General features: G+C 38.3%; 1 protein-coding gene across 3 annotated transcripts in view; it reads right to left on the reverse strand.

Annotated features, from left to right (window-relative positions):
* Positions 1-358: 358 nt before the first annotated feature.
* The window catches only part of LOC126360693 (legumain-like), a 132,037-nt gene continuing 111,442 nt past the window's right edge, over positions 359-20,953 (reverse strand). For all 3 annotated transcript variants that reach the window (XM_050007733.1, XM_050007731.1, XM_050007732.1), the window contains 3 exons: positions 16,859-16,972; positions 4,398-4,571; positions 359-739 (listed from right to left, as the gene is read on the reverse strand). In XM_050007733.1, the coding sequence (XP_049863690.1) occupies positions 608-739; positions 4,398-4,571; positions 16,859-16,972 (420 nt within the window). In that variant the 3' untranslated portion in view covers positions 359-607. The remainder of the gene's footprint in view (positions 740-4,397; positions 4,572-16,858; positions 16,973-20,953) is intronic.

The raw sequence follows: 20,953 nt of genomic DNA on the forward strand, positions 1-20,953 counted from the left end.
TTCTGTGCATTTCTGAATGAATTACATAGTCTTTTAATCAGTATAAATGATACATATACCTACACCGGATCTAGTTTTATTATAAAGTTAATGGTTTGGCATAACTGAGGAGTGTGCTACCACCTAGTGAATGGCAGTAAAAGTCTGCTGCAATGTTCTACCACCTAGTGACATTGAAAAATCAACCAGCAAGCTGCCAAAAGTTAGGGTGCTCAGATGCTCTTGTGTTCTTACACAGCAGCTACCATTGGTGGGCAAACAGGTCACAGTGAAACAATCAAAATACTATTAAGTTTCAATGAAATATCTGTTTGTGTGACAAACTTATGAACCTTCCTCCCCAAAAATACTCACAAAATTGAGTAACTGAGCCAACAACAGTATGAATTTTTATTACTTCATACAAAAAGCACACCTTTCTAGTAACAAATTAATAAAATATATTTCACACTTCAATCCAAGAAACTCTGATACAAAAATTGGATGACGTAAGCGCACACAGAAAACTGACCAGTAAAAATTACATGCATATCTGTAAGTAAATTTAGTTAACAGCACTAGTATACTACTATTTATGTGCTGCCATGGCCTTACAGATGTGCTATGCTTACACAACACCTGTCAGCTTGATTTTACTTGTACATACATGCTCCATGGCATTTATCACTGCTTCTTCTGAGGGGTGCTGTTCTTCACAAACATTGAGGAATACAGGAACACGCTGAAGTGCATATGGATTCTAGATGGGAAAAAAACCATTAAAATTTTGGCATTGTAAACAAATACAAATCATGCAATTTATAAAAGAAGTATACTGTATGTAAATACTTTAGAAATGAAGGAGAGAGGGGGGAGGAGGAGGAAGAAGAATCTCTCACTGAGTTAACAGATACAAAAAAAACTTAACTAGCTTTTTTTTTGGGAGGGAGATCCTTTAATGAGCAGCAGCTGCTCACACAATGTAGGTGGACCAGGGTGCCGGAAGGGGAATCCTTATTGAGTGGGTGATCTTTACTCCTGAAGTATTTACTTTCTGCAAGAACTTTCCTTACTCAATATGGCAGATAGGAAACAATGGCAGGGCATGAAAGCTGATTCAAATCACAAAAACTACTGAAGGACCTCATCTGTAATATAATGTAGGGTTTATAGCTCATAATTAATACCATTCCAACATTATTCTAATTACACAAAAACTGTGGAACCTAGAAGTCCATTGACATTTGAAAGCGCATGAATTCAAAGAATAATGTAGGTAGAGGTAAAAAAAAATTGACACATATTCCTGAAATAACATAGTTTTTGCACTCATTTTTGGTTTCAATAAAACCTTAACAAGCACTGTTAGGCTTTACTACTATAATGGAAAATAAGCTTTGCAGCTTTATGATCCTAATCACCATAAGAGGGGTATTTGAATGTGTAAAATCCTGTGAAGAAAATGAAACAAAGTTTGAAGCCAATGGTTGTTTAAACAACCTTGCCAATGTGGTACTTGGTTGCTTGAATTACACATTGGACGTGGACACTTGACCCTACTTGATTTTTATTTCTAGGGGTACATGAAAACCTTGGTTTACACTACATCTGTAAAGTTACCACAAGATCTTGTGGCATGAATATGAGCAGCAACAGGAGTCATCTGTGTCTCATCCAAATTGCGTATGTCTTCCACATTTCAGGCACTACCATGCAAACAAGAAGTTATCGAAAATAAGTTTCATACTTTTTGATACACCCTGTGTTGACAAGCTTATAACAGGAATTACCATGGACGTAATCCAGAAAGAGGAATCAGTAGAAAATGAGATGGGAGATAGAGCAGTGAAAGACCTAAGTAAAAATAAGGCTCTGGAGTTGATATTTCCTCAGAATTACTGCGAGAGCCACCCCTAACAAAATACTTATCCTAGAAGATAAATTGAAGAAAGGCGAATCTGTTTCTATAGCATTTGTAGATTTTGTGAAAACTTTTGAAAACTATTCTACACTCTTTGAAATGATAAAGAGTAGAAGAAATTTGGAGAGGGAATTAAAATTTAGGGAGCAGAAACAAAAATTTTGAATTTTACTGATGACATTGGATTTCTGTCAGAGATGGCAGAGGGCTTGACAGAGTATACAGGGTGTTTCAGGAAACAGATGTTATGCGGACATGTGTCCCGAAACGCTTACTTTCCATGTTAGAGCTCATTTTATTACTTCTCTTCACATTAATCATGGAACGGAAACACACAGCAACAGAACGTACCAGCGTGACTTCAAACACTTTGTTACAGGAAATGTTCAAAATGTCCTCCGTCAGCGAGGATACATGCTTCCATCCTCCGTCGCATCGAATCCCTGGAGAATGGCGTATTGTATCACAGCCGTCCACAATACAAGCACGAAGAGTCTCTACATTTGGTACCGGGGTTGCGTAGACGAGAGCGTGGAGGCCATGGAATTGGTCCGCTGCGGCTGGTCCCGGCGGAGGTTCGAGTCCTCCCTCGGGCAGAGGGGGGTGTGTGTGTGTGTGTAAGCTTAGGGACTGATGACCGTAGCAGTTAAGTCCCATAAGATTTGACACACAAAAATTGGTCCGACTCTACCAATCCCTAGGTCACCGAATCTGTTGTTGAGAAGCATACGAACACTTCGACTGAAATGTGCAGGAGCTCCATCGTGCATGAACCACATGTTGTCGTACTTGTTCTAGCAGCACAGGTTGAGTATCCCATATGAAATCATGGCGGTGAATCGAGGAAGTACAGTACACACTGACGAAAGTGAAATGAGCTGTGACATGGAAATTAAGCGTTTCCGGACACATGTCCACATAACATTTTTTCTTTATTTTTGTGTGAGGAATGTTTCCTGAAAGTTTGGCCGTACCGTTTTGTAACACCCTTGGTGCGCGAGTATATACCTATCCTTTTCTCCCCCCTAAGGTAAGTCTTTCCGCTACCGGGATTGGAATGACTCCTTACCCTCTCCCTTAAAACCCACATCCTTTTGTCTTTCCCTCTCCTTCCATCTTTCCTGAAGAAGCAACCGTTGGTTGTGAAAGCTAGAAATTTTGTGTGTGTGTTGGTGTGTTATTTTATTGGGCCTGTATACTGGCGCTTTCCCGCTTGGTAAGTCTTGGAATCTTTGTTTTTAATATATATATATATATATATAATAGAAAGAAACATTCCACATGGGAAAAATATATTAAAAATAAAGATTCCATGAGTTACCAAGCGGGAAAGCGCCGGTAGATAGGCACAATAAAAAAAAACACACAAACACACACACACACACACAAAATTTCAAGCTTTCGCAACCGGCAGTTGCTTCGTCAGGAAAGAGGGAAAGATGAAAGGATGTGGGTTTTAAGGGAGAGGGTAAGGAGTCATTCCAATCCCGGGAGCGGAAAGACTTACCTTCAGGCGAAGAATGGATAGGTATACACTCGCGCGCACACACACACATATCTATCCACACATTGTGCGGTTTTGTTGCGAAGTTGCCAGCATTATATTTTCCGAATATATCCAGCACTTATGTAATTCGTACATCAACATATTGTGCAAAGCATCCCCCCCCCCCCCCCCCCCCCACACACACACACACACACACACACACACACACACACACACACACACACACACAATAATTTGCCACATGTGAAGTTATCACAAAGATTGCAGATTTACAAACACAAATCTGCAATCTTTGTGATAACTTCACATGTGGCAAATTCTTCTTGTATGTGTGTGTTGGTGCTTTGCACAATATGGTGATGTACAAATTACATTAAGTGCTTGGATATATTTAGGAATATTCGGAAAATACAATGCTGCAACTTCGCAACAAAATGGCGCGTAATTTTCGATGGCAACAACACACCAAAAATATTTCGCCACAGTGGAATAACAAAAACTGAAAACGGACAATAATGTAAAGTGTATCTTGAAAATCATGTGCAACAGCCGTCTGATGATGAACTTCGCAGTTCGAATCCGGTAACGGCACTATTTACCTAAATAAATAGCAGTATTAATAGTGGCTGGTTGCTGTTTTCTTCTTTGTAAAGAATTAACCTACATTAATTGTACACAGCCACAGTCTCACCATGTCAGTTTTAGACAAAATAGCACTAAAGAATAGAAGATTTTGAAATGTGGTGCTACAGAAGAATGCTTCAGATTAAATGGGTAGTTCGAATAACAAATTAGGAATTTATGGTACAGCTCAACTGAAAGAAGGGATCGATTGGTAAGGGTAAAAATTGTAGAGGGAGACTAAAGCTTCTTTATAATAAGCTCACTCAAATGGTTGTAGGTTGTATGGTGGTGATGAGGCTTGCACAGGATAGATCACAACAATAAAGTCTGAATACCAACACTAATAGTACATAGCTGAAGTCTTACCTCTGAGAGCTTGAAGCACATGTCTGAAAATTTTGTAACTAGACGTTTGTAACAATGCATGTTTGTTCTAGTCAATGAATGCTTTGTTCTTTCCAGTCTCCCTACACTTGTTACATCACCTTCAGCAGCCACCTTCAAGATCTTTCGAACAGTTTGGTCTAGGCCACGTCGCATCTGAAATACAAACATAATCATAATTTTTTTTCCCCCTAAGCACCTACTAACATAAAATAAGGTTTTCTTAATCAAACATGCCATATAATTCTTATCTGCTGACACTTTGCTTTATCGTGTGAATGTGTGTAAAATGATGAATTTTTTTTTTCAAATAGTCTAGCAGATTCTTTGGTTTATTTGGATAGATAAAAAATCTACTCACCAAGAAGCAGCAGCAGCACCACCACACACAGAAGGTTACAATTAGGCAAGCTTTTGGAGCCAATGGCTCATTCAGGCAGAAGGATTGAAGGGGAAGGAAAAGGGGAGATATCAGAAAAGTCACCCAGACCTGCAGGTCCAGGGAGACTTACCTGATGGGATGAGAATGAAAGACTAATTGTTGGGGACTGCATCAGACGAGATTTGAAAACCTGAGAGGTTAACGATGGAACACTGGGTAATATGCACGAGTTAATGAGAGTGAAAAGCTAAGTGCATTGTACGTAACAGAGGTGGGAGGGGTGGTGAAAAATAGGCGGGTAAGACAATGAAAGATGTAGTGAGGAATAGAGTAGTTACTGTGCTGAGATGGAAGAAATTAATTTAAATTAAGGACAGGTGGGTGGTGAGAAACAAGGAAATACTGTAGTGCTAGTTCCCACATGTGGAGTTCTGAGAAACTGGTGTATGGGGGAAGAATCTAGATGGGGCACGTAGCGAAACAGGCAATGATTGTCACGTTATAGAGCATGCTCTGCAACAAGATATTGCATGTTGCCAGTATACACCCTCTGCCTGTGCCCTCTCATCTCTCATTCTAATTGCTAACTTGGCGGTAGTTGTGCCGCCAAACAGTGTTTACAAAACAGCTGGTATTAAGATCACAGGTGGCTCTCCCTTCGATAGTATTTGTTTTGCCAGTTACTGGGCTGGTATACATGGTGATAGGAGGCTGCATAGGGCAAGTCTTGCAGCAGGGACAGTTACAGAGGTAGGAGCCATAGTATATGGAGATGGGTGCAGGAGCAGCATAGTGTCTGACAAGAATATTGCAGAGATTGGGAGGGTGACAAAAAGCTCTTCTATGTGTGATGGGCAAAATCTAAGACAAAATGGAACTCAATTCAGGGCATGATTTTAGTAAGCTATGGCCTTGAAGTAGCTGATTAATACATTCTAGACCAGGATAATACTGAGTGATCAATGGTGTGCTCTGAAGAGATCAGCAGTACCAGGAGAGCACTTGGAGAGCTTTGATGTCACGCCCATTGGTTGATTTAAGAGGGCTCCAAAAGGTCGTGATGGCCACTACAGTAGTGTGTATCGTCACTAGAGCTTCAAATGAATGTGCACTACACCCAGGCATCACAAGTTGCCCCGCTAGATGAGGTAGAAGGGCTGTGGGTGGCTGCGTGATCCTTATGTCACACTGCACGCCACAGCAATCTAAGTGATACCACCAGTGTCCACTGCTGATGGCGATAGATGCATGAAGGCACATTGTGTAGAATCTGGACATGCACAAGGAAAGAGGACTGACAGGTCGTCCACCATGTGCGAACAGATCCAAGGGCAAAGACACGCACAATTCAGCTGGCTGTCCTGCCTTCCATACAACATCCCGTAAGTGCCAGTACCACTGACAGGCAGTTGCTTGGCACAGTTCTTGGTGCACACCCACACTCATCTGATGCACTTGGTATCAACAATGACAGACACGGGGCCCTGCAACATGGCAGTGTATCATCTTTAGTGACGAGTCCCGCTTTTTCCTTGGAAGCAGCGACAACAAGGTTAATGTCTGAAGGCATGGTGGAGAATACCACAAAGAGTGGTTTGTGAACTCCCATTAAGCCAGCATTGTGTGATGGTGTGGTGAGTGATATCCTATAATGCCCGTTAACTGTTAATGTTTGTAACGGGGTCCATGACAGCCACATGTTACATAGTTGAGGGCTTGCAACCAGTGGCTCTGCCATTTGTGAATGCCCACACCCATCCCCTATTTCAACAGGACAAGGATTAGAGCCTGGGTTGGCGATTGCAGGACTACATGCAAGACCTGTCTGGTACAATGGGGGCCCAACAACATATTAACACATATCTTTTGTGACTGTGTAGAGCAGTAAGTGTTAGTTCTTCAAAGTTAAAGGTGTAATCATTTTGTAAGTGTGGCGCCACCTACCTGCATGATTGCAATGCACCTTGTCCTAGATCCAACTATTTTATAATGTTCACTGTATACTGTTAAGGTAAAAATAAAGAAGATTTAAGAAACTGTATTGTTTCATTGCTATTTTGCGATTGGGTCACGTGAAAATGCTTAAAATTAGTGACTACTGGTCCAGATACATGTCCCTGAACACACCAATTTTCACCAAGATTTTGTCCATAGATAATGATTTACTTTCATGACAACTCTGATAGTAACTCACGAGATGGACTATTCAGAATTAGAAATATTTTTGTTAAAGTTCATATAGTATTCCACAACAAATTACATCCATACCAAAAGCTCTATACTGTCAAGTATATACATGCAACAAAGAGAACTTGCTTTCACAATCTGGGGAAAAGTGGTAACATACAGGCAACACATCAATTCAATGACATAATGTGTTGCTCAATGTTGGATATATTTAGTGTGTGGAGATTTCTTACTGTGCATGCAAGTAACCAAATGAGGATGGACACAGCATTTCTGAAAGACGGGGTGACATTGGCAGTTTGGTCATGCTATGTGGCACCTGCTGGTTACTCCATGCAGCTATGTCCCTGCCTCAGAGACAAGCTTCGCTCCATGACAATGTATCATGTCATGAAGGAAAGATGCTCTGAATTCTCAAATGATCTGATTTAATGTAATAGCCAATTTATTACTGCAGGCAGTTACTGTATGGGATGTTTTAACAGTATATGAGCTGAAGTAATATATGCATGTCTTGGAGCAGTTGCATTTCTTATTTAGTAGCTTAGTGTAAATAAATAAGAATGACTGCATTTCCAGTACATGCCAAATTGCTAAGCAGATGAAGTGCAGAAAGAGAAGAAAGAAGATACTGAGAGGGGAGATGAACTCAAGAGAAGCAATTTCATAGCAGCATATGACTTTATACTTCCACTCCACTTCAGAGACTAAAGAAATATCTCAAGCTATATTTTGAATGAGGACAATAGTTGACAGTACTTATTTGATTATTTATTATATTATATTTTATTATTTATTACACTCTTATTTGATTCTTGGTCTGTTCCTCCAATTTCTTAACCATGGAATACTGCATGCGGTACCACAGAAATGTTTTGAACCCTGGTCTATTCCTCCAACTTCTTAACCATGGAATAACTGCATGTGGTACCATGGAAATGTCTGAGATCGAAAGGACTGACAGTGAAAGAATCAAGAACTGCAGATTACAACTTAAGTACAGCAGCAATTTATCTCACTGTAACAACATCAAGATGTTTGTATGAATAAAAGAACCACATGAAATGTGTTACATGAAAGTGCTGTTTCTTATTTCCTTGAGTTTCAACAGAAATAGCATTCTTTTGGTAGAAACTTGGCTACCATCCTTAAAATTTACCATTTTTATTTTTGTCTTTTTGTTTCAAAATTTTTATTAATTATACATATTTTTTCAGAAAATGTATCCTATCCATCTTTCTAATTTTCATTTTTACCATGCTCAAATCTCTATTAAATGGAAGATAAGAGCAGCCGCTTATTAGAAAGTAATGGGTGATGAACTGAAATCCTCCATGTGCCAAAAGCATTAAATAAAATCTCATCATAGCATGATTTTTATTTTGGACTCCACAAGAAAAGGAGAACAGGTGAAAATTGCATTATCAAAAAGAAATCAATAGACTTCATGAGGGCTTTTTCATGCTATTCCTTCATGATAATAGAAAATGTGTCTCCTCCTCTGTGTAACACATGCACATTAAAGTCATTTACTGAAAGCTGACGCAAGTAAAACATGTCTTGTATTGGTATCTGAGGCAATTGCAGGTTGTGCATAAAATCAAATGTGGGACCTGCAATGGTAGAGTCTGTCTGTTTTCTCTTTATCTCTTACATTTTTCTTGAAGAATTAATCAGTACATAACTCAGTTATTGCTGACTTTTTAGCAGCATCATTCAGAGATGGCGTTTTGGTTTCTGCACTGAACTCTTCAAGTGTGCATCATGCTTCCACTTGTGGTTTCCAAAATTTGAAATTCCTGTCCACAGAAAATTTTCAAATAAAATTGATAGTAAACAGAACTGGCAACTTAAAATTTTGAGAAAGCCCCCATCTTTCTTACATAGGTGGTTTCATTTCAGTTTAGGTAATGCAATGGCTGCATAACAACACAGAAAATGACAGAACACCTGGGGTTTCTATATCATGATCAGACTATATGTTTAAAGTACAAAATCATAACTAATTCAGTTTTGCCAAAAAAATTGACATGTGGGAGTTTCTCAATATTCTCATTCAGTTTAGTTAATTGGCTCTGCCAGGACATCATTCATGAAATTATGTACAGGTCTCTACAGAACATCTGTAAGAAGGTAATTATGACAAGCTGTATATATGAGTTAAATATTCTCTTGCAGACCACTTTCTCAATATTTCAGAATACTGGAAAGAGTGAAATGGATCAGTTAGATGTGATCTATGTATCTTCATTTCTACAGGTCAGCATCACCATAGCATATTAAAGTCTGTCACAAAATATGCCTTGGCTACCTGATAAAACTGGAATAAGATTTTGAATGATTGCAATATCCAGAAAAACTGTCACTTTTTTTATAAACAATGATTTTTGTAATCTCAGGTGTTGCATTTTTAAACCTTGCAGATTAATGACTGTCAGCGGTACGAACAGCCTTATGTTAGTCTTGTAACTGAGGCCAGGTACCAAAAATCCTGCAGAGTTGTAAGTTTCCTGGTTTTTGTGCTTCTTCTGTTTGCTTCTGTTACTGCTGATATTGGTGAAGCCGGTGAAAAGTCTTTCACTGTTGAAGACTGAGGAGGGTCCAATACTGATGAAAGGTCATTGGCTGCTGGCACATCAGGCTTTTTTTTTTTAATTTTTTTTTATTTTAATGATGCAGTTGCACAGTACATAGCTGCTTCTGCTGAAGCTGCTTTGGAAACTTCTGCCCTAGTTGAATCCTTTATTTCAGCTGCTTTTGAGGAAAGTGGAGATTCTAGTGCTGGACCTGTTGTCAGTGATTCAGTTTCATTTTCTTGTTGGAAATTTTCAGTTGCTGTGTTTGGTGGTGGAAGTGGTATGGTCTTCTATTCTTATCCTTAACTGCCTTCACTGCATTAAGGATTTCTCGACTACTGAATGATTTGAGGTGGAAAATGATTGTTCGGCTCCTTCATCGCACATAACACTTGTGCGACCATTTCGGAATTTTTCAGTCCATTCGTAGACACTCTGTTGTGGCAAAACACTGTTCCCGTGCTGTACCGAAAGTCTTCGATGAATTTCGGCCCCTGATACGCCTTCTGTAGCTCTTCTTTGGTGCAAACAGACAGCGGAGCAGCCATGATTAACAGCACGGCAACAATAACGAAACTCACCTAGCAGCTTGAAAATTGCAAAGATATAACACAAGTAAACAAAGCATGCATCATCAAAGTAAAATGACAGTACTGCCAAAATAAACAAAAATATAACTAAATTGCGGATAATAATTGACTCACCATCATAATTATGCACCTACAAACTGTTGGCTGTAACTAAATAGTGACCATATAAGTATTACAGAAATGTGCTACTACTGTAATACCTAATTTACTATTAAGCAGTGTTCACCACCTTGGCATCAACCTATCCCTAGATATTACACCATTCCTTATGTAAGGCTCTTACATGCATAACATGTCCATCCTCAAACTCCTCCACCAATTTACTTAGTTCTGCCATCACGAGCCTACTACTTATGACATTAGCTTGCTTACATCACATGTGGTTACAATTGCCTAGTATGAATACCACATTTGGGCAAGGGCTCCCAATTATGCATGTCCATGGCCTTTTCAACATATTTCATCTTCTATAGCCTCTGGGTGTACACCAATCACAACATGTCAAACAGCTCTTTCATGCCAGTTAGTAGATTGTTATAACAAAGTAGAGTATGCTCTAAATCCTCATTAATGGGTAAAGTTATTTGGTCACACTTGGAGTGTAGTCGTAAATGCTGCTTTTTTAAGGTACCAACATGTACCTTTCTGTCTACTGGGCCGATGAAAGATGGTCATGTAGAAACCTTTATGGGAGTAGTGGTAGACAAAAGGCCACATATGGTGCATGCATTTTTTATTTATGTGCAGATACAAAAAACAAATGTAAGTACAGTACAACCACAAGGCATGATGGATGGTGAATGTTTTACTGGCAAGAAGGAGCTGTCATGACTTTTGGGTGCCAAAGGAGGAGAGGTCGGGACAGCAATGGCTGTTGTTCTGCAAGAGAAAACAAAAAAAAAGATTGTATGGAATTACTTAACCACTTACTTACTTTTTGTCAATGGCATACTAATGATTTGTCTGTCTAAGAGTTTGGTTATTAAGAGGTTAGATGTAAATGTTTAACTGATGGTTGAAAATATTATGGGGAATGTTACACAGAAATATTTTGGAAAGAACGTATTCATAGCTAGTGGATAGCAAACACATTCTTCCATTATCACAGTACTGCAGATAGGAAGGTAGTTTGATATAGCTACAAGTGGCACTGCACTGCAGAACCACAACTTGAAGGAGGCATGCAAGGGCAAAAAGAGAAGATTTAAAGGTAAGGAGTTACGAACATATGACTTGACAGGTCACATTCATGGAATTGATAGCCTGGTTAAGCACTCTTCAGAAGTGAGTATCAGCGGTAAAATTTCAAGGTGAGTTGGCCTTATAATACGATGCAGTGTTGCACTAAGTTATAGTGACATCATCGAGCCTGCACAAACATAAAGTTAACCTGTTTCATCGTAAAGATTTTCTGGGCACAGAGGTTGGATAACTATCACTGTAGAAGTAGCAGGTAATGGGTAATACTCAGATGGTGGTTTTTCCACATCTTCCTGGTTATCTACTGCAGAGCTTCTTGCTTTGTCTTGAAATTCACAGAACACGTCTGTACAGAATGAGATTTTCACTCTGCAGCGGAGTGTGCGCTGATATGAAACTTCCTGGAAGATTAAAATTGTGTGCCGCACCGAGACTCGAACTCGGGACTTTTGCCTTTCGCGGGCAAGTGCTCTACCAGCTAAGCTACCCATGCACGACTCACGATCCATCCTCACAGCTTTACTTCTGCCAGTACCTCGTCTCCTACCTTCCAAACTTAACAGAAGCTCTCCTGCGAACCTTCCAGAACTGGCACTCCTGAAAGAAAGGATATTGGGGAGACATGGCTTAGCCACAGCCTGGGGGATGTTTCCAGAATGAGATTTTTTTCACTCTGCAGTGGAGTGTGCGCTGATATGAAACTTCCTGGCAGATTAAAACCGTGTGCTGGGCCGAGACTCGAACTCGGGACCTTTGCCTTTCGCGGGCAAGTGTTCTACAAGGTTAACGGGAGAGTTTGGAAGGTAGGAAACGAGGTACTGGCAGAAGTAAATCTGTGAGGACGGGTCGTGAGTCGTGCTTGGGTAGCTCAGTTGGTAGAGCATTTGCCTGCGAAAGGCAAAGCTCCCGAGTTCGAGTCTCGGTCCAGCACACAGTTTTAATCTGCCAGGAAGTTTCACATGTCTGTACGCTAGATATACATACGGTTTCGTCAGTCCTGGAATGTACTTTAACATTGCAAAAGAGGTTCGATAGTGGAATTTATCATACCTGTACTCAAGGTCTTAAGAGATAGGCCATAGCTAGAGCAGCCACTTTTTCATCATTACGTATCTCACTGACAGGTCCGAACTCTGTTACAGTTAGTTGGCCAGTTAATTAACTCCATGTTCCATAGGGCATTTGCACAATTTTTACCAAAAGCAAGTCAGTTTACAGGCTATGCATACATGGTTTATTTATGTACATGCTTCCTCTGGCTATCTACATATTTCTCAATAGCACAGTGGCTTTAGTACATCCATTTTTATTCAATTTGTCTTTGATCCTAATCATATTATTAGTGAAAAAGACATAAATTTAACAACAAAAGAAAGCATTCTTGACTATATTACACAAGCTACTATCATTTTTTCCTGAAAAAAGGGTTCATGAATAATATTGGAGTTGTTTACAAGAACATTGTCTAGAACTTATGGACGATATACAGGGTGATTCACGAAGATATGCAAACATTTGAATATGTTATTCTACAAGTAAAACTAAAGAAAAAGGTCCATATAAACATAAGTTGGCAAATGTTTAGATATGGAGTTAGGGCTAATAAAAGATTTTGTCTGAAATTTAGCAAATGCACTAATATGAAACCATCACGAAACTGTACAAGGTTAAAGTAAAGCACAATTCCCATTAATTTTGTTCTTATTGGTCTGGTGAATCTAATAAAACATGTCACAGATGTTTATCTGCAGTAATTTTCCAGAAAATCCAGAGAAGCAAGGATTATTATAGAAGTAAATTTGTTTTCTTTCCATTAAGAATGTAGGAAGATTTATGTCATTTTTGGCAACCATTATAGAGTTATTTCAGTCATTTTCTAAACTTGAAACGAGTTAGTCTGCTGTATCGTTCAGTGAAAGAACATAATAAAAACAGTGCATTTAAGTGATACCACACAGAATTGTTGTAGTTTGTAGATTACTTATGAAATAGGGATGCCTTTGAAATTTGATGTTAATGTTATTACCATCATTTTTCCAAACCTAAATTCTCTACAACTACTGTTGAAAACTTTTCTGAAATTGACTGGAATATAAAAAAAAAAAAAACAAATTGGTCTAAGTAAATAATAAATTAAAAATTTTATAAAATTACTTATTTGCTTCTCTGGATGTTCTGGAAAATTACTGCAGACACACATCTCGGATTTTTTTTATTAGATTCACCAGATCAATAACAAAATAAATGGAAATTGTGCTTTACTTTAACCTCGTACAGTTTTGTGATGGCTTCATATTAACGAAGTTGCTAAATTTCAGGTAAAATCTTTTATTAGCCATAACTTCGTCACTAAACATTCACGGGCCTATGTTTATACCCCTTTTTTCTTTAGTTTTAATTGTAGAATAACATATTAAAATACTTGCATATCTTTGTGAATCACCCTGTATTTAGTCAGCAGATCAGTGCATGATATGGCAGGAGCATTGTTGAGGAGAGGGAGCGAGAGAGGGAGGGAATGTTGCCATGAATATAAACAAATTCATAAGACTTTTTTTGGCATAAATCGAAGGCCAAATGAAAGCAATGCACTCTTAATCCACACACGGATGAACCAAAGTGCAATATAAAGCAATTTTGAAGCTTCAGTTCTCATTATGTACCATATGCACAAAGCAGCATGTTAACTGCCATCTCATTTCTGAACAACCCATCTGAGATACGAACGATCATGTAAGTTTCTGGGCAGCAAGAAGTTCAGTATAATTTACCATTACTTAAGGGCGGGAGGACTGGAGAGTAAGTAAACCAATTCACACTCAGATGTTTCAACAGACAATGCCTTATAAATATGCAAGTAAAATATTTCTGAGACAATATTTTGATCGATCTCAATAAGCCAGTCATTATAGGATAATCACTGTTGCTCTCATAATCTGTCTGCACTCTATTAGGGTCTTGCCAATTTTCTAAATGCATATGTCATAATCAAACTGCAGTACCTAAGTAGTGGGATGAAATTTTTTAAGTGAAGTGAGGTTGAAAAATAACAGTGATAATATCAACCCTAGAGGCAGTCTTACACTTTCATTGCAACTGTTGCCTAAAGTAACAATTTTGTTCTAATCATTCAATATACAGTGTATGTGATGAACACATGTAATGGGAAAACAGCATATTTTTTTTGACATTTGTAGTGACTGAACAGTGCAGGCCAATAATTACTGCTCTTGACATTACTTATATGGCTGTTAAGAGGATCATAGAATTAATACCTTCACATATTAGTTGCAATTCTTAGTAAAAACTTGCTTCTATTTTCTGGTATGAGCTGAAGATATTATAATTTATGGTGTTAAGGCCAGAACTTCTGTTGTCCCCAGACTTCTCTATAGGGTTACTGGCCTATTTATTACGGTATCAGACCATTCATTCATTACCACTAGACCTTTTCCTTTGCCACTTTTGAGGCATTCCTTCCCTGCTTATTATCTTTGTAATTTTACTTGTCCTTTCATTTTCCTGTGTCAATATTGGAAGTTTTCCTTCTTATTAATAAAACTTCTTACATTTTTGTGGAAACTATTAAACATGTGTTCTTTCAGAACCATAGTTTTTTCCAAGCAGAATGGTTTGCCTTGTCGATAACTAACTGAGGAAATAAACATCAAGTTTTAATGGTGCAGGAAACTACGCAAGTCCCGAGACAAAGATGTCCATGTTTAAGTCTCATATCAAACAGCTGGAATGTTGTCGTCACTTAAGATACATGCACTATGAGTATTCAACACAAAATTTTACAACAAAACTGTTTTAATCACTCAGACACCTGTCATTTCATACTGATTAAAATAAAAAAGAACTTACTTCAAAATTTTGCAGACTGTGAAATCTGTAAGTTCAGTATCCCTTTAAAATAAAAATCAGCTGAATATGACTGAAAATTATGTGGCTGTTATTGAAGGACATTATCTTAATGAAGGATCGAACAAAAATACAATAATGTAGGGACATACATACAAATTGAAAAGCAATGACTGTAATTATCCAGAATAGAAATGTTAGATTATGGTATTGCAATCAGAACTAACAAACAATAATTTTAGTGGCAGTCAAGTATGCTAACATTTCATAATTTCTTCACTACCATATTTAGAAAGGAAAAAAGGATGATTTAAATTCATCAAAGAACACACACACACACACACACACACACACACACACACACGTGTGTGTGTGTGTGTGTGTGTGTGTGTGTGTGTGTGTGTGTGTGTGTGTGTGTGTGAAACAACTGGGTTCTCTCAGAAAATGAGTCTCGCGCTTCAATCACCACTACCTTACTTGGCGTCAGTTTTGTCATACATTTGCTAACTTCTGAGCTGTCAAGCCTCTGAAAATCTTATTTATTTTGAAAGGGCTGCAAAACAGTGAACATAAGCCAAAACTGGTAACCAAGAGTTTGTAGAAAGTCAGCAATCATTACTCTCAATGAAATTATTGTTAAATTCACATTGTGATACCTGTCTTGTAAGAAACGATACATCAAGATATGAAAAAAAAGGAAGATTATAACATTGCAATGGTAGACGAACAACGTGATCAACATAAAAAATGACATATTTTTATTCTTCTAAAACTTCTAGTGAACATTTACTTTTCAAAGGGTGACTGTTCACCTCATAACAATATAGGAGTGTTAGACGACATTAAATAGTAGCACTCAAATTCTGACTGGACATCATCTTAACCAGATAGCAGGAAAGCTGCAAAAAGCATTCTAAATCTGTGTCATATTTTCTGTCTGTGTTGTTATAGCTAAAGCACTTAATACAGGTTCTTTGTATAAAATTTAATTTTTTGAACTAGCTAAGAAAGCTTTTACAATGGATCTCTGACACACTGATATTATAAAGCAAAGTATAGTAGTATTCTCATCAATTATCTGTTCTAAAATTGCAACTATGGGATGTACAATACAGTACTATCAAAGACTTCAATGGTGTTTCAGCCAATGAAAATGCATGATTTTGAAAGTGTTGTTACTACTTTTACACACAAGACTCTACATAGGATGCAACGGATGGCACTAATAAAAATTAGACACTATATTCAACATAAAATAATAATTCTTCAATCACGAAAAATAAAGGAAGGGCAAGCTCTCACCTTTAACAGACTGATGTTTGGCACACAGACACAAAACAGAAACATTCTACAACATTTCTTCTCTCTATTTTAGATCTGAAGAGGATTGATTGAGCAATCACAACTAACTATCATTTTATAAATTATGATTCAAGACACATTCTATATCTAAAACTAAAATGGATGAGCATGTCAAAAATAAATAAACAAATAAATAAAAATCTGGCTGTAACTCAGTACCTCTTCAGTTCTGACCATTTTCAGCCATTTTTAATTAAAGAATCTTGAAACACAAGAGAATAACTAAAACATGCATCAGGCATATGCAATTTTATAATTCACATTTATATCATTTTACCTTACCTTTACGACGCGATGAATGTGAAACTTAATATTATTTCTTTCTTCCCGATTTTGTGCACGCTCCAGCTTGCTTTGCAGGATTGCTAATGGCACGTGGCGACTTGGAACCCTAAGCTGAAAGAGTACATAAATCAATCTTCACTGTTTTCACTATTTCATATAGTACAAGGTTGGTTCAGGAAGAAAAGAAAAACACTGGCATTCTAGGGGTTGGAGTGTGAAATGTTAGATATGTTAGATCCCTTAATCAGGTAGGTAGTTTAGAGAATTTAACAACAGAAACAAATAGATTGAAGTTAGATATAGTAGAAAATGGTGAAGCACGGTTGCAGGAAGAACAGGACTTCTAGTCAGGCGAGTAGAGGTCTATAAATACAAAGTCAAGTAGGGGTAATGCAAGAGTAGACTGAATAATGAATAAGAAAATGGGATTGAGAGTAAGATACTAGGAACAGCATCATGAATGCATTATTGTAGCCTAAATAAGAACTAAGCCAACACTCACAACAGAAGTAAAAGTTTTTATGCCAACTAGTTCAACTGAAGAAGTGACTGAAATAATTTTATGGTGAGATAAAATAAATTCTTCAGATTGTTAAGAGAGAAAATTCTAATTGTCATAGGAAAATGAAATTGAATAGTAGGAAAAAGAAGGAGGAAAAATAGAAGAAGGAATAACAGGGGAAACTGCCTGGTAGAATTCTGCACTGAGTACAATTTAATCATTGCTAATACTTAGTTTAAAGATCACGAGAGAAAACCTTGATGTGGAAAACATTTGGGGAGACTGGAAGATTTAGTGCATGTTTTTCTATTTAAAAGATTTCATCGCAATTTTTTAACTATAACTTTAAATTCAGGCAGTCTGTAGCGTAGTTTTAATTTCTTCACAGCCCATTAGGGTATTAGTGTCCATTGGTGACATGTCTGCTTTTGGAGTGTACTTCTTCAGTTAGTCCTGCTACAATAAGTAGAATGTGTGCATGCTATGTGCAGACGCAGGAGCTCCCGCAGTTCGCGAACAGTTGAACAGCTATGGTCAGCCACCTACAGCATGCTGCCTTAGAGTGTAGCGGTGGCAGTGAATCTGGCACATTGCATGGGACACCTAGGGTATCACTAGCTTTGCACACATGCTCTGCTGCTGGAGTACTTCCTACTGCAACCAGTTCAGTGAATCCAATCTCACAGCAGGTGAGTGGCATGTGATAACGAGTTCTTGTCATGCAAGACAAAGAGCCAATGTGGAGGCTGGCCTCACCTATTTGCCATGTGAGTAAACAGATGGCAGGCAGTTCCTTCAGCAAAGTCAGAGGAGGTATAAGTGGGCAGAGGTTTCCTAGTTACTGGGAGCTCCAACATTAGATGTATTGTGCAGTCCCTTAGAAAGATAGTGTCCAGAGCTGGAAAGAAAGCCACTGTGCCCTAGATATGTCTGCCAGAGGACCTCATCAGAGTTGTGGAGGAGGTATTGCCTGTGGCTGATGACCGTGCAGGGTGCAGTCGTCGGCACCAACGACACCTGTTACATGGGTTCTGATGCCATCCTCAGTTCATACTGGTGGCTGGTGGAGGTGGTGAAGACTGCTGGCCTCAGGCACAAGGGGGCAAGCAGAGCTCGCAGTCTGCAGCATTATCCCCACAACTTATCAGAGTGCTTTGATTTGGACAGGAGTGGAGGGACTCAACCAAAGGTTTTGTTGACTCTGCGATAGTCTTGGTTGCAGATTTGTAGACCTGTGTTATCCAGTGGGGAATTGTAAGACTCCTACTGATAGGTCGTAAGAGCACTAAACAAAGGAAGTAGCTACTTGGGTAGCACGGTACTTGTGTAGTGCACATGGGGAGTTTTTTAGGCCGTAATAACAGGTTCTCTCATGAAAACTCACCAGACAATATGCAGATAGCAAAATTAGACTGCATTCAGAATAAAGACACTTCAACAATTTTATTATTCAACTGTCAAAATTTTATTATTAAACAATCAAAAATTCATAACAAAACTCTCGAATTTACTGCCCTCCAGGAAAGTTCATGGGCTCAAATTTTTCATGGAACCAAGAGCTGGCTGAAATCTGAAGTAAAAAGCCCTGAGATATTTAGCAGGTCATGGAACACTTATCAGAAAGACAGATTACATACCGAAGAAAGGGGATGTCCATTGCAGTTGATAAAAATATTGTCTCCATCAGGGTCTAAATTGAGTGTGACAGCGTTTATCTGTTTGTGTATACCAGGTCTAGTTGGAACCATGTTAATTGTTGAATGTTTTTACCAGCCTCCTGATTCCCCTGTGCCAGTTTTAGAGTCACTGAAAGAAAGTCTATAGTCGACAGCACGTAAATACCTAGATCGTGCAATACTAGGTGGAAGGGACTTCAACTTACTTAGTACAGACTGGGACATCTATGGATTCATTGCAGGGGGTTACAGACAGACAGTATAGCAAAGCACTTTTGAACGTGTTTCCTGAAAATGTATCTTCAGCATTTAGTTTGCCACCCCACACGCAATGGAAATGTCTTAGACCCTGTAGCTCAAACAGGCTGGACCTTATTGATGGCATCATTATAGAGAGGAATTAGTGATCATGATATCATAGCAACTGCAGTTGCAAAAGTTAATAAATCAGTCAAGAAGGCAAGGAGAGTGCTTCTGCTAGAAAGAGCTGATAAGCAGTTGTTGGCATCTCACTTAAACAATGAATTTACATCATTTAGTTCCAGTATGATGGCAATATGATGGACAAAGTTTAAACAGATTTAAATTGTGTTCTGGCCAAGTATGCGCCCAGTAAGTGGATTAAGGATGAAAAAGACACATGTGGTTTAACAACAAACTTCAGAAAATACTGAGAGAGCAAAGGGTGTTGCACTCTTGGTTCAAAAGAAAATTCACAAATGATGACAGGCAAAGGTTAGTAGACATTAATGTGTGTGTGAAAAGATTTGTGTGTGTGAAGCTTGTAACAACTGCCACCTTAGCAAAATATCTGGGTGAGAAACTGAGAAAATTCTTATTCTATGTAAATTTGCCAAGCAATTGTAAGTCTTCCTTCCACTCACTCACTCACCATCTGGTGTGGAAACAGATAATAGAAAAATGAAAGACAATGTTTTCGATTTCGTATTTACAAAATCATTCACCCAGGAGAACTAAACAAACCTAGTATTGCACAGAGTCCCTGGCATCGAGAGTGTTTTTTTTTTTTTTTTTTTAATATATTTAATAAAATTGCACCCAAATAGCCTATACTGTCACTTTGCTTAACATTTTACATTTTTGCATATTTCACTCTTTTACTGTACAGTTCTATGTGATATTGTCTCAGGCTTCGTTAGACAGCTCACACACACACATGTTGTGGTTGGGTCATGATAAGTTTTGTTTTTGCAAATTAGATGATGAAAGCCATGCATAGATAATCTAGTTAAGACATGTTGCAGTTCGAAGTTTGGTGCTGTCCACGAGCGGTTTGTCATTGCTTCTGTGCCACAGAACTCAAGCCATACTTTTTCTTGTTTATCCTCCATGATCTTCAGTTGATTTCTGGAAGCCTTGGTGTGTGGCATCATATATCGAAGTTTAATGTCTTTAATTAGGAATGTGTCTCTCGCTAGCAGGTACACCAGTCTAGATCTTGTTGTCTTTGAGAGACCTAGTGCTCTTTTTAGGTAAGTCGATTTTACCTTTTCTAGTATTTCTAAATTTTTTCCTGTCAGATGGTCCCATATAACCTCCAACCCACAGGCCAGGATTGGCAAAATTTTTGCATTGAATAATTTCATGGCCGTTTCTAGATTAAGGAGGTGGATGTGTTTTGATGTTCTGTATTGCTATTATTACTTGGGCTGCACGTTCTGTTGTATGTTTTGTGATGCGTTTGGCTGTAGTTGCATTGTCACCCGTGGGTATTTAAAAAAAAAAGTCTGACGAGTTGGTGTTAGGTTAAGAGCACTTTTTATTCCCTTTGTATTCCACAATACTGCTTTTATTTCTTGTTGTTCTGGTTTTCTTCTTAGTTTAGCTGAGCTCTGCCCCCTCTTCCATTGATCGTCTTGGGAAACGAAATCAACGTACTTTTATGTTTTCAGG

Source organism: Schistocerca gregaria, chromosome 1 (genome assembly GCF_023897955.1).
Source record: "Schistocerca gregaria isolate iqSchGreg1 chromosome 1, iqSchGreg1.2, whole genome shotgun sequence".
Classification (NCBI taxonomy): Eukaryota; Metazoa; Arthropoda; class Insecta; order Orthoptera; family Acrididae; genus Schistocerca; species Schistocerca gregaria.